Source organism: Rhinoderma darwinii, chromosome 10, assembly GCF_050947455.1.
Source record: "Rhinoderma darwinii isolate aRhiDar2 chromosome 10, aRhiDar2.hap1, whole genome shotgun sequence".
Classification (NCBI taxonomy): domain Eukaryota; kingdom Metazoa; phylum Chordata; class Amphibia; order Anura; family Rhinodermatidae; genus Rhinoderma; species Rhinoderma darwinii.
Window position 1 is genome coordinate 27,454,141 of NC_134696.1, and position 19,700 is coordinate 27,473,840.

Here is a 19,700-nt window from a genome sequence, read left to right on the forward strand (position 1 = left end):
AGTCAGCACAGTGTTGACTGTTTCTAACTGACAACAAGCAGAATTCTAATTGCAGCTTTGTATCTGAGTGCTGCATAAAATATCATACACAGCAGCATTACTTACTGAGTTTGACTATGGGACCCCCACAAATTCTTAGAATGAAGGGGGCAGCAGCGCTAACTAACACTGTGGCTCCTTCACAGTATTTTACTGCACAGTGACGCACCCGACCATCCAATGTGGAGGGAACTACAACACTGCCCCATTCAGGGGAAAGTATCTGTGTTGCAATTCCCTGCACATCGGGCGGCTGGTAGCGCCACTGTGCAGGAAAAAAGCCAAATTTGGCCAGGGTTTGGACCCCCACCACTAGACTGGGCTCCGGCCGCTGGCTGACAAGGTAGTAGACTGGGCTCCGGCCGCTGGCTGACGAGGTAGCTGAGTACACGCCTACAGGGAAGGCTGTCAATTACGGAGTAGGTCCACGCTGGACTATAAAACCCACAGGGAGCAGGGATAGAAATCAATAAATGACATGTTATCCTGAAACTGTATATCATTCTTCTCAGCTCCTCCTGCTCTATAACATGCTGCCCACAGTTCTTCAACGTGACAGGTTCTCTTTAAAGTCCCGTTTTAGTGTATGCCCTTTAATTACATTTATTGTTCCAGGTCAGTACAAAATGATATTGTCATATATTTCCCTTTTATTCAGATTGTTAACAAGAAGGATGTTGTTTCACCATTGGGGCAGATTGAGAATTATTTGAGGCCCAGGGCAGTAAGGGTCATAGGCTCCTGATCCCTTTAAACTGAGGGGGAGCAGTAAAAATCTACATGCAGTTAGTTCCCCCTAGTGGTGGCTGCAGGCAGACAGGATTCCATCATTTCACTCTATGAAGAGATTTAGATCTCCGATCCCTATAAATTTATATGGTGCAGTTCAGATGTGGGCGCTCCTTAATGATCTGCGCTACCCACCTCTTGAACTCCTGGCTAATGCCACACTTGTGCTCTATAATAATATTATAATCATGTTGGTCTTGCACAGTTGTCTCTGTCCTGCTTCACGTGTGGCTTATTGGAGATTTAGTGGCACATAGCTTAAAAATTTCCAGCTTCACTTTTGTAATTGTGCATCATAATGAACATCCCGTGTATTCATCTTCATGATATTCATCTCATAGTTATCCTTCTGCATGTTAATAATCATATATAACACCACAGCTTTCCTCTGCAGAAACTAGCGGCGATCAGCGATATTGCATGAATGAATTTTCTGACATTTCAATAGCACATTCTAATATTTCTGGTTATTTGACAGGCAGTAAAAGCAGTGGCTCCAGTCGCAGCAACAGAGAGGGAAAAAGATCATCCGGCCGAGAGAAGGACCGCAAGTCCACTGGCAGCGGCAGCGGATCTGATCGTGCCCCCAGCAGTGGAGGAAGAAAAAGTGAAAGGCCAGTGAGCCAACACAGTCACCGGAGTCATAGCTCAGTGCCACGTAATGAACGCAGTCACCGTAGCAGCCACCACTCTCATGGTCCGCCAGGTCTACCACCACTTTATAGCCTGCCAAAGATTGGGAGCAAGGTGTATGGCACTAGCGGCCCACCAGGGGGACCTCCTGTCCGTGAGCTTGGCAATGTTCCCCCTGAACTGACCGGAAGCCGACAATCTTTTCAGAAGGCCATGGGAAACCCCTGTGAATTTTTTGTGGACATCATGTGACAACCAAAGTGCCTTCTGCGTCAGCCACTAGCACCCCTAAGGAAGTTTAGTATTTTCAAAATTCCACATTATAAAAAGGATTACCACTGCCATATCCAGCCGCCAAGCCATACAGAATGGAATAACTGAATGCAGCTCCGCTGTACCATGAAATATTGTTTTAGATGTACAGCTCTGAGGTCCTCCGAAAGACACAATCCTACTAATGTCCATGTCCTGCAATTCTGAGTAACCCAGGGTGGTTGTAGTTTGCTGTCGCAACTGTACAATGAATATAATGGGAAATGGATGCAGTTTGGACATTCCTCAAAGATGACTGTATTCATAGGTAGCGAATAGTCAAAAGAAACATATCCCTGGGATTGACCATGAATACAATCAGCAGTTCCTCATGAATATTATGATTTTATGTTTAAGGGGGCTCTGCTGGAATATGTAAATAGTTTAAATAACAGAGAACTAGACATGCCCACAAAGTATGTACACATCCTGTCCATATGGATGCGGCGATCCCCTTGATTGCCGCATCCATATGGACAGGATGTGTATATACTGTAAATCCCTATCAATATAGCCCATGGCTACGGTAAAAAAAAAAACTCCATTCCGTGGACCCTGAAAATCTGCACTCGGGCACCACATTTTTAACAATGTATAGAAAGTGTACAGTAAAAGTCCACTGGTCCAGCATCTGATAATTCAACACAACTTCAGGTTAAACATTCACCTAAACATGGAAGTCAAAGTAGGGGACCTGCCAGATCTGACCATCAGGTGCCAAACAGCAGAGTCTCATATTTTAACTCTTTTAGTCCACCATCACACAAGTCATATTGAAGATTTTCAGAAATGAGAATTTAAAGAGGTTGCCGCACCAAGATAATGCTATTAGGGCGTATGGACATCATGGGGGGGTCCCTGCTTTGGTCACCCCTTTATGAGCCAGAGTGGAGAGTCACTAGTATTGGCGGCTTCCACTCTGGCGGACGCAGCTCTTTTATCCTTTACATGGATGGCCACTCGTTTGAATGCAGCAGGGGAAAAGTATGGTTGGCCGCAACATCCGCTGGCAATAACTGATCACCAGAGGTTTGAGAAGCTGTGCCTGTGGCAATCAGTTGATCACTGGGGCGCTTCATTGCTTATAAGGGTTGTGTCATCTCGGCAACCCCTTATTTAAGTCTGGTGCTATGTTATTTGAGCTTTTATTTATATGTCCCGGGAGAGGAGGACCCCTTTTAAATATTCTGTGACCAATCAGAAATGCATTTAACAGCTAATTTGGGAATCTCCCCATACCTACGGGTACAACCACTACTGATTAATTTAATTAATGTAGCCGATTAATTAAAACACAATGAATGTATGGATAGCATTTATATTCCACTAAATACAGCCGATCCCAGTTTTATATATGGAGGAAAGCACTTAAAATCCTGTCCCACACCCCCGCTCCTTCCCACTGACCGGGCAGAAATTCTCCACATTTTGACTATTTCCTACTAACTCCGCTACAAATGTACAGAAAATCTGTGTATAGATAATTAGCTCTAATTTAATGTTTTGTTTTTTTAATATATATGTGTATATCAGTGTAAATAACCGTTCCAGAGCAAAGTTAATTCAACTTTTTTCCTTTCATTAAAAATCCAATACGAATGAGCTAGATCAGGTGCCATAGCTGTCATATGGACTACAACGCCCAGCATTCTCTGCCAGGGCTGAAAATCATGGAAGATGTTGCTAAGAAACTGCAACTCTGATGGTTGCCTGTTCCCGTACTGTATTTTCCAGCAGCTTACCATGAACCGTATTAATAGTAGAGAATGCATCGACCTGTGTTAACGACAACAGAGCATTTTAATTTATTGTGAAAGATTAAACAACATTCTTGAACTTCAATATTGGTTTCTTTCATAAATGTACATTAAAACGCATGTGTCCATGTTGCTTTCACTGTCTATGACAGCAGACTGTCTGCTGCTCAGGCCCATACTGCCCAGACATTGCCACCAAAGTGCTAACCCCAAATGACACGCTGCAGTGCCTCAGATTGCCTGCCACAAGTGCCCCTGTACAGTGCCCGCCACAGATTTTCTCTAGTACCCAGCCTGTGCTACCTCCTCTGCTTCTTCACCAAGCATGACATCATCACGTGATGTTCCGGGGGGCGCTGGTGTAGCTGTACCGTTTGCTTATGATTATAGTGGCCCAGGTCAAGGGCTCGAATGTTAGCATTTCCTGCCCCATAGGCCTTATTCACACAAGCGTGTCCGATTTGCATCCACAAAAAACTAGCCGTTTTTTCATGCATATGACAGTCCGTGTTGTGTCAGTGTGGTTTCCGTGTGTCATCCGATTTTCTTGGCCGTGTTTCCCTCTGAGCACTTTCTGGTTTTACGGATGTGTGAACCGCATCAAATTGCATTGGTCAGCGTGCGGTCACTCATTTAAACAGACAGCACACAGACGTGAAATACATTTGTGTGAATAAGGCCTTCGGCATGTTATTAGCAGGATAAAGCTGGCATGTTGGCACTCCAGACTGGCCCAGATGGTTTACGGAGGGCATGTAGCACATTCAGCACTTCCAGAGAATTCAGTGGGTTCTAAGTGGGTTCTAAGGTGGTAGCAGGCAGACCCATGGAAGTCCACAGTATGAACACAATGACATCAACGACAACAGGAAGACCAATTGTTCCACTCGATTACTAAACTTGGCAGCAAGCAGTTCTACTAACCTGTGAAACCTAAGAATTCTGCATTTCAAAACCACATTGTCTGGGGAAAAAAAGTGGTGGTGGGGTTTTTTTTCCAATATTTGACAATTCAACATCTGGCAGGATGTGGGTCAGAAGTTTTTGAGCAGTAGGCCATAGGATATTCATCTCAGGCCTTATTCTGACAAACGTAGAATACGTCCGTGTGACGGCAGTTAAAACAACGAGCGTCACACGGACGCATGTATTTCAATGGGGCCGGTGACACAGCCTTTATTTCAACGGACCCTGTGAAGGGTCCGTTGAAAAATAGACCATGTCCTATTTTGTTCAGTTTTCACGGGCGCCTCCAAAGACTCGGAACTTCGGAATCCGCTGCAAATCTTCGCCCCCGCATTAATTTCAATGTGAGTCGGATGCTTCTTTTTCCCGCTAGCCGAACATCGCATTGATGTCAATAGAAGGGAGGAATCTTCCTGCCGAGGGCAGGAATAGTTCCGCAGCGGGACTCGCCCTGCAAAATCTGCTGTGTAAACGAGACCTAACTGTGGCAGATGTTACTTATTAGGGTATGTTCACACGCAAACTCAAAAACGTCTGAAAACACGGAGCTGTTTTCAAGGGAAACCGGCTCCTGATTTTAAGATGTTTTTTAAGCCACTTGCGATTTTCACGGCTTTTTTCGCAGCGTTTTTTTATGGCCGTTTTTGGAGCTTTTTTCAATAGAGTCTATGAAAAACAGCTCCAAAAACGTCCCAAGAAGTGTCCTGCACTTCTTTTTCGCGGCCGTTTTTTTTAGGCGGCCGTTTCAAAACAGCCGCGCGAAAAAAACGGCCCGTCGAAACAGAACGCCCTTTTTCCCATTGCAATCAATGGGCAGATGTTTGGAGGCGTTCTGCTTCAGATTTTTCGGCCGTTTTTCGGGGCATTTATGGCCCGAAAAATGTCCGAAATTAGGCAGTGTGAACATACCCTAATCCTTATATTTGAAGCTATGAACATTGTGCAGTTATTGCTCCCATACTGATAAGTAAAGGATACGGAGGTTGAATCTTCACTGACTGATCAATTCTTGGTATGAAGATTTTTTTGGTACTCAAAATACCAATGAATAATTTAAAATATTGCAGCACAACTATGACCTTCAAGGCATGACCTTGTCCCTGGACCTCTATCACTAGACAGACTGAAGGGGGCCTGAATAGGAGCCACATACAGATCAGCGCCTTTACTGTGGGCATAAACACCTACTTAACCACAGAGAAGTGTTGGCTCAGGCTTTAGTGGGCACAGGTCACTATAAGGCTGGGTTCACACGTGGCGGAATTTCACTTGAATTCCGCTGCAGACACTCCGCAGCGTTAATCCGCAGCGGAGCCGTTTCTCCATTGACTTCCACTTAAATTTAGAAGTGTTCGTTTAGACGATGCGTAAAATTCCGCTGCGGAGCATAGGCTGCGGAGCGGAATTTGGTGTCCGCAGCATGCTCTGTCTGTTGCGGAGCAGTGGCGGACTGGTTGCGGACTCATGGCGGAATTTCTCCATTGACTTCAATGGAGATTCTAAATTCCGCAATGACGTCCGCAGCTGTCATGCACATGTTATGTGTGCTGCGGATGCGTCTTGCTTTTTTGACATGACATTTCTTCATTCTGGCTGGACCTATGTATTTCTAGGTCTACAGCCAGACTGAGGAAGTCAATGGGGCTCCCGTAATTACGGGAGCGTTGCTAGGAGACGTCAGTAAATAGTCACTGTCCAGGGTGCTGAAAGAGTTAAGCGATGGGCAGTAGCTGTTTCTGCACCCTGGACAGTGACTACCGATCACAATATACAGCAACCTGTAAAAAAAATAGAAGTTCATACTTACCGAGAACTCCCTGCTTCTGTCTCCAGTCCGGCTTCCCAGGATGACGTTTCAGTCTAAGTGACAGCTGCAGCCAATCACAGGCTGCAGCGGTCACATGGACTGCCGCGTCATCCAGGGAGGTCGGGCTGGATGCCGAAAGAGGGACGCGTCACCAAGACAACGGCCGCTAAGTATGAAATTCTTTTACTTTCACTAGGGAAAGTGCTGTCCCTTCTCTCTATCCTGCACTGATAAGAGAGAAGGGAAGCACTTTTACCGCAGTCCGCAGCAGCTAGTCCGCATCAATTTACTGCACATTTTGGGCAGATCCGCAGCCGTAATCCGCAACCCGGATTAGGTGCGGCATTGATGCGGACAGTTGCGCCACGTGGGGGCATGCCCTTAGGGTATGTTCAAACGCAGTAGCAAAATACGTCTGAAATTACGGAGCTGTTTTCAGGTGAAAACAGCTCCTGATGTTCAGACTTTTTTTTAACAACACGCGTTTTTCGCTGCATTTTTTACGGCCGTTTTTAGAGCGGTTTTTCAATGGAGTCAATGAAAAACGCCTCTAAAAACGTTCCAAGAAGTGTCCTGCACTTCTTTTGACGAGCCGTCATTTTACACGCCGTATTTTGACAGCGACGCGTAAAATAAAGGCTCGTGGGAACAGAACATCGTAATTCCCATTGAAAGCAATGGGCAGATGTTTGTAGGCGTATTAGGGGCATTTTTTCAGGCGTAATTCGAGGCGTAAAACGCACGAATTACGTCTAAAAACACTGCGTGTGAACATACCCCAACTGGACCAGACTGAGTAGTCTGATCCTGCAGTCATGTGTTACTCCTTTCCATCCCCCCTTGTTCTTACGATCTGCAGGTTAGCAAATAAAAGGGGACAGAGGGCATGAAGTAAGAACAGGAGAGGATGGAAAGGAGTAAGTAACACATGACTGCAGGATCAGACTTCTCAGAGTCTGTTTGTAGTCTGTAACCATGAAGACACATAGGTTTGCATAGGAGCTGTATACACAAAACGGTAGGAATTGCATAGTTTTTAATTGTACGTGCATTGGTGCACCTCTTCATAGCTACAGTCGACTGTTAATTCCAGCAGGGTAGCAACCATGTCCCAGAGCACGCCATTATAAGCCGGCTCCACAAACACAACAAGTTACAGAGGCAGCCTGCCTGTTATTACTGTAGAAACGTAATCATTCCAAATTGCCAGGACCCGGTCATATTACAGCAGGACCATTACGTAAAACATTTAAGATAACCGCAAATGTAGTAAATACAGGCAGAGAAAATGAAATCAAATGTGGATATTCAATATACAGTATGTATATTTTATATTGCTTGAATTTACACGACAGAACTCAAAAGATTTGTTCAAGTATACAGAAATATTTCCAAAAACGTAATTGGATGACAGCCGTATATCTAGCTATAAAGAAGCACTTCCATTTCTTGCAGACGACAGCTTTGATACGGACGTCTTATCCTTCTGTATGCAATTAGATATAGTCTGCTTCAACTGGGTTAATTTTTTTCCCCAGAAACAGCGCCGCTCTTCTCCAAGTGGTTATTTCTGGTATTGTAGCACTATTCAAGTGAATAAGGCTGAGCTGCAATACCAGACACAACCCAAGGACAGGAGTGGCGCTATTTCAGAAAAAAAAACAGCAACATTTATTTATTTTTTTTAATCCCACACCCCTTTAAGAGAAAGAGCGCCCAAAATTGTGCAAAAACTTCAAGTGACATTGAAACAAACGTGGTAATACAGAAATAGCTTCTACACCAGTGCCAAACAAATGAGGTTATACAGTCCACGGATTAGCGATGTCACATATACAAGAGGCTCATTATCATAACAAAGAGATAGAGGGAAAAACTATTATATAAATAGGATACAAGCTTAGAGGTGGGAGCGCCGGCAGCAGTGGCTGTCGGTGACACTAGAATGTGGGCGGTGCATGTGTCACCTAGAGGGTGCTGCTGGTGTTGCTAAGCAACAGTCTGTAGAGCAGAAATCACTGCGCACCAAAATGCAGGCAACACACATACAATAGCGATAGTCATTAGGGTATGTTCACACACAAACGCGTCTGAAAATACGGGAGGTGTTTTCAAGGGAAACCGGCTCCTGATATTCAGAAGGTTTTTTTAAGCCACTCGCGATTTTCACAGTTTTTTACGGCCGTTTTTTGGAGCTGTTTTCAATAGAGTCTATGAAAAACAGCTCCAAAAACGTCCAAAGAAGTGACATGCACTTCTTTTTCGCGGCCGTTTTTTATAACGGCCGCATAAAAAAACGGTCCGTCGGAACAGAACGCCGTTTTTCCCATTGAAATCAATGGGCAGATGTTTGGAGGCGTTCTGCTTCCCATTTTTCGGCCCGAAAAACGGCAGAAAATAGGCCGTGTGAACATACCCTAACAGTTACGAGATCAAATCTATTAATGTAACGAATGCTGGAATCTGAATTGTATGGGTCATACATCGGTGCGGAGACCTTGTTCTTACCCTGTAGGTTAGCCAGCTCGGCAAATGTTGTGGGGGGAGGGGGGGGGGTCGAATAATTGCATATTGGGGAAACTGAAGATCTTCCTAATGACACATTACAACGGTAAACGCCAGTTATTAGAGATTCCACGTGGCTGGGATATGTCGCACTTACGGTGGCTTTACACACTTGGATGACGTGTATGATTCGTGGATTGACTATAGCTCCTGAATGTGAAGGAAGCGTACGACACTTCTTTACATTCAGCGACTATTCAATATTGTGTTAAAATCACAGTCACACGGTTAAAAAGACAAAATGTTGCACGCTTCTAGACGGTTTGTATGGCAACACAGTTTTTAATTGTAAGACTACCGAGTGATTCCATTTACACAGAGATTTGCTGATCCTACAATCCATAGTAGTGGTCTGTAAGCCTTGAGATGATGTCATCAGCCAGAATTGTCAAATCATACGCATCATCGATGTAAAGTCCCTCTTAGGCTGGTCATACACATTAGATAGCTCGAATGCCCGTTCATCCGACAGCTTTTTCTCCCACTCACCTCATACATGCTCGGCCGCGCACGCACGTATTCTGAACGGGAAAAGGGGAGTAAGCGTCCTATTACACGGCCCGATATGGCCCGTGAAAAGAAGCGCCGATCGAGAAGACAGCTCGTCGATCGTTTGTTCCCTTCACAAGGAGCAATGATCGGTTATGTACGGAGACGAGCGATCATTACTACGATCGTTCCCCCCATTCATTTCCATCATGTCAGCAGCACACGGTCGCTAGTCAGCAGCACATTTTATTGGCGGCATAAACAAGCTGATCAGTTGATGAACGAGTGTTTGCTTGTTCACCGGCCGATCGTTGCTTTTTTTACACCCGGCAATGTTTGGGAACGAGCGTTCATATTAACTATCTTTTTCCCGATTATTGGCGGAGTAAAGGGGCCTTAAGCTGCTGCCACACAACTAACGGCGGCTTATCTCCACGGCAAACAAAATGATCAGGCATGTTGAATTCCAACTGCCCGATCCACAGGATTCCATACATATTAGAAGGTCGGGCGATACTGCCAAAATCAGCAGGTTTGGCCAACATTAATCTAATGTGTATGTCCACCTTTACTGAGCGAGTCCTGGGACCCTCCCCATATTCCTAAAAAGCCAATCCTGATCTGGGTAAATATGTTCTACCCTGGTCAAGTCAAGGATGCCGTAGACAGGCCCACTGTGACCATCACTGCCCACATACACCCGATACACGCTTTGGTTCCTGTGGTCGGATTCCAGCTACAGAATCAATTTGACTTGTTCCAAAGGATCTCCTCATTAATGAAAAAAATTGAGTTTGAGGTAATTTTTTTGAATACAGTCTCACCCAGTGATTTTTTTACACTTTTATTGGTCACATGGAATGGCATAATACTCAGGTGAGAGATGTATAATGGAATGGACGAGGAGCGGAGATAGAAAATGGCCATTAAAGTTCAGAGCAAACTTCAAACACCAGTAGGTATACAGCCTATGAGGATCTTCAGACATATATACACACACACCGAAGTACAATACAAAGTCATAGCTCCCCACAGAACGACCAGGAGGAACATGTATAATAATATACGCAGCAACACTGACAGAGATCCACAAGACAAACGATCTCCAAAGCAATGTTAATAAAATACAAATCTGTTCTATATTCTCCATAGTATACATAATACATTATCATCCATAGGGTTGTCGCACCTACTTACATTTCTAGGCAAAAGAATATTTGGTCGATTCTGTTGGGTCTGTAGGAAGTCAATCAATTCAGTAATGAATACCCCCCCCCCCCCCCCATGTACAAACAGACACGGCTCAATCATCTATGGTGGTCTTGTCAAAAGTGAATATTGACTGATTAAGGCCTCATGCACACGACAGTGGTTTGTTTTTTTTACTGTCCGCAAATACGGATCCGTAGTCATCCACAACTCATCCGCATATACGGCACGCTGTCCGCAAATACGGTCCGTAGTTCATGGTTCCGCAATCATGGACGGCTACGGATGCACATCCGTAGCCGTCCGCAATTACAGAAGCGCGCATAGACTTCTATGGGGAGTCTGTGCCGTAATTGCAGACAAGAATGGGACATGTTCTATAATTTGCGGTTTATTTCTACGGCACAGACACACATCCATAAATATACGGAAAGGTGTCTGTGACCCATAGAAATTAATAGATCCGCAATATCATCCGTAATTAGGGATGAAAACTACGGTCGCGTGCACAGGGCCTAAAAGAAGACATATCTGTATAGAATATACTAGGAAAACCCACGTATTTCGTCTTTGTACATTAATATAACAGGTAAATTGTATTAAAGGGGTAACCCTACTGTAAAAAGGTCTAGGAAATTTATATTTGGTAACAACAATGCCATCGTTAATAAAGAACAATTGTCCATTTGGGGTCTCTCACCAAGAAAATCAGAATTCACTTCATAGTATCCTAAAACCCTCGTGAGAACATTTATGGTAGATCTAGAAGGTTGTGTTGAGAGTACAGTTCTTGGGTAAAGTCATAGACTTTGGAAACGTATGGCATGGCTTCTCCGAGCATGTCCACCACATCTTCTGCTGTCCCAACATTCATCACTTCAAAGAACGTGTTCCGTACAGGAAGAGCAAGGAAGGCCACAGTTGCCGTTTTCCGAATAAGCCAAGGGTGATAGTTGGACAGAGAGTCATTGTAGGCCTCTGTACATAAGGTGGAGGTCTTACTATCTTCTGTACTTGTTCTTAACTTCTCTAAAAAGAGTTGAAGCCAGCGCAAGGCTCGGTGCAATCGTAGTATCGTACGGCAACCAGACTCAGGATGACTGCCACGTTTGGTCTGATCCACCAGGTTAGAGCGGATTTCATACTCCACCATGGATTGGAGGGTCCGATACCTTTCTCCATTTTCCCCTTTTAGATAATTTTCCATGATGTGAATTTTGTTTACAGCGTCTTTAGAAACGAAAGAAAAGATCGCCCCAAGGCTGTTCATAAACCTGAGTAAAATAAGGAAAAATAGTTCAAGTTAGAGTTGACAAGTGAATGTCCACCCTTGACCACCATTTTATTTGTTTTTAAATGGCCCAAGACTTAAAAGATAACATTCTGGCTACCTGCAGCCGCCACTAGAGGGAGCTCAGGAGCTTATTAATAAGCTCCCACTAGTGGCAACTTTTTCATAAAACAAAAGACAACTCACCTCACCAATCCCTTCCACCCACTTAGATAATGTTCTACAAGGACATCTTGGTCGTCGTCCACCAAGCAAGACTTGAAGCTGACCAGGACCTCCCGGAGAGAGAACTTCTCTTCTGTACTGGACATGTTCGGACGCGCTTACAATAATTTTGACGAGGCTCCAACTCCTTCAGGTGACCTGTATTGAGGAAAACCTGTTAAAAGCGCACAATATGGGTTTCATATAGATAGTATGTGGTAAGAGGAGAACGTGTACTGATCACACAAGGTTATATATCCTGCAGGATCCTGGAAGCTTTCATACAACAGCTCAAGTCAAGCATCTCCGAGCTCTAGATATATATTTACAAGACACGGAAAAACGACGGAGAAAGTCGTTACTGAAGCGAGAAGGCCGACAATTGGTCAGGAAAAACCCCTCTAAGGGTATGTTCACACGCAAAAGTAAAAATGGCTGTAAAATACAAAGCGGTTACCAAGGGAAAACAGCCTCTGATTTTCAGCCGTATTTTAAGCATCAAACGTATTTTGATGCGTTTTTTTGCGGCTGTTTTTGGAGCGTTTTTTTTATTGACACAATGAAAAACAGCTCAAGAAGTGACAGAGACTTCTTTTAAGAGGGCGTTATTTTTTTTTATCAAACAGCCGCGTAAAAAAAAATGCCCCGTCGGAACAAAATGCAGTTTTTCCCATTGAAATCAATAAGCAGATGTTTGGTGGCGTTCCGCTTCCGTATTTTCAGCCTTTTTTCGGGGCGTTTACAGCCCGAAACACAGCTGAAAATAAGCCGAGTGAACATACCCATAGGCTGGGTTCACACGTGGCGGAATTTCACTTGAATTCCGCTGCGGACACTCCGCAGCGTTAATCCGCAGCGGAGCCGTTTGTCCACTGACTTCCACTTCTATTTAGAAGTGTTCGTTTAGACGATGCGTAAAATTCCGCTGCGGAGCATAGGCTGCGGAGCGGAATTTGGTGTCCGCAGCATGCTCTGTCTGTTGCGGACCAGTGGCGGACTGGTTGCGGACTCATGGCGGAATTTCTCCATTGACTTCAATGGAGATTCTAATTTCCGCAATGAAGTCCGCAGCTGTCATGCACATGTTATGTGTGCTGCGGATGCGTCTTGCTTTTTTAACATGACATTTCTTCATTCTGGCTGGACCTATGTATTTCTAGGTCTACAGCCAGACTGAGGAAGTCAATGGGGCTCCCGGAATTACGGGACCGTTGCTAGGAGACGTCAGTAAATAGTCACTGTCCAGGGTGCTGAAAGAGTTAAGCGATCGGCAGTAACTGTTTCTGCACCCGGGACAGTGACTACCGATCACAATATAGAGCAACCTGTCAAAAAAAATAGAAGTTCATACTTACCGAGAACTCCCTGCTTCTGTCTCCAGTCCGGCTTCCCAGGATGACGTTTCAGTCTACGGCCTCATTTACACGAGCGTGTGCGTTTTGCGCGCGCAAAAAACGCTGCGTTTTGCGCGCGCAAAAGGCACTTGGCAGCTCCGTGTGTCATCCGTGTATGATGCGCGGCTGCGTGATTTTCGCGCAGCCGCCATCATAGAGATGAGGCTAGTCGACGCCCGTCACTGTCCAAGGTGCTGAAAGAGCTAACTGATCGGCAGTAACTCTTTCAGCACCCTCGACAGTGAATGCCGATCACAATATACACCAACCTGTGAATAAAAAAAGACTTTCATACTTACCAAGAACTTCCTGCTTCCCCCAGTCCGGGCTCCCGGCCGTTGCCTTGGTGACGCGTCCCTCTCTTGTCATCCGGCCCCACCTCCCAGGATGACGCCGCAGTCCATGAGACCGCTGCAGCCTGTGATTGGCTGCAGCCTGTGCTTGGCCTGTGATTGGCTGCAGCTGTCACTTGGACTTAACTGTCATCCCGGGAGGTCGGACCGGAGTTATCGGTAAGTCAGAACGTCTTTTTTTTTTTACAGGTTCATGGATTTTCGGAGCGGAAGTCACTGTCCATGGTGCTGAACCAGTTTAACGCTTTCAGCACCGTGGACAGTGACTGTCTCCTGACGTCGCGTACCCGAACATTTTTTACCGGTTTCGGTCAAAACGAGTTTGGCCGAACCCGGTGAAGTTCGGTGCGCTCATCTCGAATTTGACACTCCGTTTGGATGTTTGTAAACAGAAAAGCACGTGGTGCTTTTCTGTTTACATTCAGGAGTTTGACAGCTCTTGCGCGAATCACGCAGTTCGCACGGAAGTGCTTCCGTGCGGCATGCGTGGTTTTCACGCACCCATTGACTTCAATGGGTGCGTGAGTGCGCGAAAAACGCACGATTATAGAACATGTCGTGAGTTTTTTTCTGCGCACACGCGCTGAGCGCAAATCACGCATCGTCTAAACTGCCCCATTGACTAATATAGGTGCGTACGACATGCGTGCAAAGCACGCGCGTCGCACGCGCGTATATTACGTTCGTGTAAATGAGGCCTAAGTGACGGCTGCAGCCAATCACAGGCTGCAGCGGTCACTTGGACTGCCGCGTCATCCAGGGAGGTCGGACTGGATGTCAAAAGAGGGACACGTCACCAAGACAAAGGCCGGTAAGTATGAAATTCTTTTACTTTCACTAGGGAAAGTGCTGGCCCTTCTCTCTATCCTGCACTGATAGGGAGAAGGGAAGCACTTTTCCTGCAGTCCACAGCAGCTAGTCTGCATCAATTTACTGCACATTTTGGGCAGATCCACCGCAGAATCTGCAACGCAGATTCTGTGCGGCATTGATGCGGACAGTTGCGGAGGAAATCCGCCACGTGTGGGCATGCCCTTAAGCTTGGACTTATCAGGCAAGACATGGACATGGCGATTTTACCTGCCAAAATTGAGGTGACATTTTTACCCCACAACTACAAATCTTTCATATACCTTAGAACTAGGTGATAAATGCTAGATTGGTGGGGCTCCGCCCCCTGGACACCCACCGATTACCAGTACAGGGGTCCTTATTCCGCCTAGCTGCAAGATGTGGATAGGAGGAGTTTAAATAGAGTAGTGACCGGGCATGCGGGGTGCCACTCCGTTCAAAGTCTTTGGGGATCATGGAAACAACTGAGCACAGCAAGGACCCCCTGATCTATAATTTATAACCTATGCAGTGAACAGGTGGAAAATGCTTTAAAATGGTTTTCCGAGTGATTTTAAAAATTGGGAATATAGGAGGGATAAAAAAATATAAAACAAAAAAACATTACTTACCTCACGGATCCACGTCGTTCCAGCGCCACCGCTGTGTACGGACATAGCTGCAGCGATCACGTGGGTATACGGGCATGTCATCGCTGCAGCTACGTCAATACACAGCGGCGGGGAGGAACGGAGCGATGGGGATCTGTGAGGTTAGTAATTTTTTTATTGCATCCCTCCTACATTGGCCAATTTTTTAAATAACTCAGAAAACCCCTTTAAGCTTGGATACCCCTTCAAGTTAATGTGCTGGAGTTAAAAGGGTTGTCTCATGAAGACAACCTCTGTCCATATATCCTATTAGGGCATATGGACGTCATGGAAGGGGGTCTACATGGTACACACAAAAAGGACTGTGAGACGCTATTTACCTGCCTGGAAGCCCCCTCTAAGAGGCAAAATGGGGAGCTGATCTGCGCTCCGGCAGACTCGAGCGTAATTTATGGGTATGTTCACACGGCCTATTTTCAGACGTAATTCGGGCGTTTTACGCCTCGAATTACGCCTGAAAAAACGCCCCTAATACGCCTACAAACATCTGCCCATTGCTTTCAATGGGAATTACGATGTTCTGTTCCCACGAGCCTTTATTTTACGTGTCGCTGTAAAATGATGGCTCGTCAAAAGAAGTTTTTGGAGGCGTTTTTCATTGACTCCATTGAAAAACAGCTCCAAAAACGGCCGTAAAAAACACAGCGAAAAACGTGAGTTGTTAAAAAAACGGCTGAAGATCAGGAGCTGTTTTCGCCTGAAAACAGCTCCGTATTTTCAGACGTTTCTGGTCACTGCGTGTGAACATACCCTAATTGAACATGTAACCTCGATTACTGAATTATTTAAGCCACACCCTCTTTTTTGCATACCACGCCCCCTATGTGGATGCTACGCCATTAAATTAATATTTATCCCGAGTCTGCTGTATACTACTCTATATAATATACCCCGACACTGCCCCCAACACAGTATATTGCCCCCATAGTGCTACACACACAGTATAATGCCACTATAGCTGCCCCCAAACAGTAGAATACCTCCATAGCTGCCCCCAAACAGTAGAATACCTCCATAGCTGCCCCCAAACAGTATAATGCCCCTATATCTGCCCTCCACACAGTATAATGCCCCTATATCTGCCCTCCACACAGTATAATGCCCCTATGTCTACCCTGCACACAGTATAATGCCCCTATATCTGCCCTCCACACAGTATAATGCCCCTATATCTACCCTCCACACAGTATAATGCCCCTATATCTGCCCTCCACACAGTATAATGCCCCTATATCTGCCCTCCACACAGTATAATGCCCCTATATCTGCCCTCCACAGTATAATGCCCCTATATCTACCCTCCACACAGTATAATGCCCCTATATCTGCCCTCCACAGTATAATGCCCCTATATCTACCCTCCACACAGTATAATGCCCCTATATCTGCCCTCCACATAGTATAATGCCCCTATATCTACCCTCCACACAGTATAATGCCCCTATATCTGCCCTCCACACAGTATAATGCCCCTATATCTGCCCTCCACACAGTATAATGCCCCTATATCTGCCCTCCACAGTATAATGCCCCTATATCTACCCTCCACATAGTATAATGCCCCTATATCTACCCTCCACACAGTATAATGCCCCTATATCTACCCTCCACACAGTATAATGCCCCTATATCTGCCCTCCACAGTATAATGCCCCTATATCTACCCTCCACACAGTATAATGCCCCTATATCTACCCTCCACACAGTATAATGCCCCTATATCTACCCTCCACACAGTATAATGCCCCTATATCTACCCTCCACACAGTATAATGTCCCTATATCTGCCCTCCACACAGTATAATGCCCCTATATCTGCCCTCCACATAGTATAATGCCCCTATATCTACCCTCCACACAGTATAATGCCCCTATAGCTGCCCTCCACACAGTATAAAGTCCCCCATTGGATTCAACTGTATCTGAAGATGCAGATCCAGTAAAAAAATAAATGAGAAAGATGACGCTGGATAATTGCACTGAATTTCACCGAAAATAGGGCATGTCGCTTCTTTTTCCCGCAAGCGTTTTTTTCCGCTCGTGGGAAAAATACGCCTCCGCCTCCCATTTAAATCAATGGGAGGCATTTTCGGTAATTTTTTGGCGCTTTTCCGACACGGTTTCAGCGTAAAAAAAACAGTGTGAACTGGGCCTAAACCTACTTATTCAAAACGCAGGTACCTGATAATCTTATTTTCTCAGTGGTTAAGTTGCTTGGAGTAATGGAGGTCAGATCCCCATGCACTGACTTACAATGCTGACACTCTTCGGCCTACCCTGTATTTCCTGAGGGGCACGGTGCTCAGAGAACTGCACACCCTATGATTTAGCAAGCGCTCGGTGCCCCACAAATAAGACCGTCATGCATATTCCATTAAAATGCCTTCAATTTATGTGGTTGGAAAACCAACCATCTGTTTTTTAAATATCCTATTTAGGAGTTAATAAACCCCCCCCCCCCCCCCAATTATCTTGAAGTCCGAGCAGAGATCGGAAACAAAGAGTCTCTCTTATTGGAGGACCTGGAATGTCCATTTATTACTCATACCGCCCATTGATTTCAATAAGAACTGTGTAATACTTTATTTCCCCTGTGGTGGTGCTGTAGAGACAATGAACACTTTATGCCGCATTCCCCACAGATCACAGCAGATCGTTAGGGGTCCCTGCAGGGGGTTCCATTCTAACAAAAAGGGATTCCAATAGTGGACAAGCCCTTTAAGTGAATTGGTAGTGTTGCAGCTTCCTGGTCCCGGTGAACGTCACCTATGTCCGTATAATTATGTGATAACACGTTCAGGAGGACACTTGTGGTTGATGGTAGTCACCCGCCTGTCACCAGCCTGGAATCAGGAATTATGAATTGCTCATGAAGATAAAGGTTGCCACGTTTTCACACAGGGCCTGTAATGGGACCAAACAGAAGCGCAGCCGAAGACACTCCCTGTAAAATGTCAGGTCTAGAGTCAGCGGAGGAGACGTGTCAACACAACCTGCTCAACCATCCCTTCTTCTTACCGCAACCTTATTATTGTCAATTAAATTTTTAACTTTGCCCTTAAAGGGCCACTACACCTAAAGTCAGCAGCCTATAAAAATCAGTCAGTAGTAATAGTAGTAGCAATAGTGGTGGTAGTAGTAGTGATCATGGGGCAGAAATTTTTCTGGACTTCCGGTTAGTCATCCTATTTAAGAATAGTACAGTCAGGCTCGCCTCAGCCTGAAATGGCTGATAACAGAGAACAATAGACAGCAAACATAAAAAAATACTTTAGGTCTAGTGTCCCTTTAAAGACACATTTCAAACTTTTCACATTTTTGCTTTTGCCATTTCAGCAACTGACACGAGGAAACTGGCGAAATTTGCAAGAAACACTTCAGCTCCGTACATTCAGCATCCGATAAAAAAAAGCTATATGCGGCCGTGTGAAATTGCGGACATATGGAGGTGAAAAACGGAGCCGTAACATGGCGCCTTAGAGGGTCAGCAACCTTCGACACTCAAGCGGTTGTGAGACTACAATTCCCAGCATGCCCTGACAGTCTTTGGCTGGAATAATAAAGCCTTTGGCTGGCAGGGCATGCTGGGAGTTGTAGTTTCCCCAACAGCTGAAGGTCTGGCAGACACTTGTCTAGAGCTTCCATCTTAGAGAACAAGACCAGACAGGATGAATATTTATTTTCCAATACCTTTGCTTCCCAGAGATAAGTGGTGCCAGAGAAGTACAACAGCTGCTTATCCTCTGCTCTAACCTGCACATACAGGGTAAAGGGGGAAACATGTCTGATAATGGTTGGTCCTATTGTTCTTTTGTCAGGGTCCTCACACCTTCCCTGAATATGAGTGTAACACTTGTCTGAGCATGGCCATAACTGTGTGGCTATGCCAATATCAACTTATCTGACAGCAGAACTCACCTTTGTAACAAATTCCTTTAGTCCGGCATCAACTGGACCTGACCAGTGCCGAATTATCAGAATATACCAAATTTAAACAATAATCTGTTTAAACGTATAAACTGTATATAAATTAATTTCCCGGACAAGAAACCGTGTGAGTCCCCTGCAGTTGTAGGACTACAAGTCTCAGCATCGTATACTAGATAGACAGCAAATCATAGGCTGATGTACAATGTCGCTTACCTGCCGGATCGCGTCACCTGTCAGCTCCGCACTAACCTACCCACCTCCTCTACATACAACCCTGATACTAGCACATTGTATCACCACGCCCATCATGTGCGTCTATACACCTGCTATCCAATCACCGCTGCTCCCTATTCCTCCATGATGGCAGCGAACCAATAAGAATGCACAGAGGGGAAGAAACTCCCACTTCCGCCTCAAGCCACGCCCCTCTACTGTATGTTCTTTCTAATTGGTTATTTAG

At 45.3% G+C, this 19,700-nt stretch overlaps 2 protein-coding genes across 4 annotated transcripts in view; one reads left to right on the forward strand and one right to left on the reverse strand.

Annotated features, from left to right (window-relative positions):
- The window catches only part of DVL1 (dishevelled segment polarity protein 1), a 135,424-nt gene extending 131,809 nt beyond the window's left edge, over positions 1–3,615 (forward strand). For 2 of the 3 annotated variants that reach the window (XM_075839621.1, XM_075839622.1), the window contains exon 15: positions 1,307–3,615. In XM_075839621.1, the coding sequence (XP_075695736.1) occupies positions 1,307–1,713 (407 nt within the window). In that variant the 3' untranslated portion in view covers positions 1,714–3,615. The remainder of the gene's footprint in view (positions 1–1,306) is intronic. The other variant, XM_075839623.1, reaches the window with a different exon arrangement.
- Positions 3,616–8,666: 5,051 nt separating this feature from the next.
- On the reverse strand, positions 8,667–19,571 carry CPTP (ceramide-1-phosphate transfer protein). The gene is made up of 3 exons (XM_075839624.1): positions 19,454–19,571; positions 12,044–12,220; positions 8,667–11,840 (listed from the first exon to the last, which is right to left on the reverse strand). Exons 2-3 carry the CDS (start codon positions 12,166–12,168, stop codon positions 11,318–11,320), a joined length of 648 nt encoding a protein of 215 aa, XP_075695739.1. The 5' UTR covers positions 12,169–12,220; positions 19,454–19,571; the 3' UTR covers positions 8,667–11,317.
- Between the last annotated feature and the right edge of the window lie 129 nt (positions 19,572–19,700).

Excerpts from the sequence above, each read along its gene's own strand:
- CPTP (XM_075839624.1), bottom strand. The coding sequence starts at position 12,168 with ATGTCCAGTACAGAAGAGAAGTTCTCTCTCCGGGAGGTCCTGGTCAGC. Across the intron at positions 11,841-12,043 it reads GGGTGGAAGGGATTGGTGAG|GTTTATGAACAGCCTTGGGG; the intron begins GTGAGTTGTCTT and ends TATTTTACTCAG.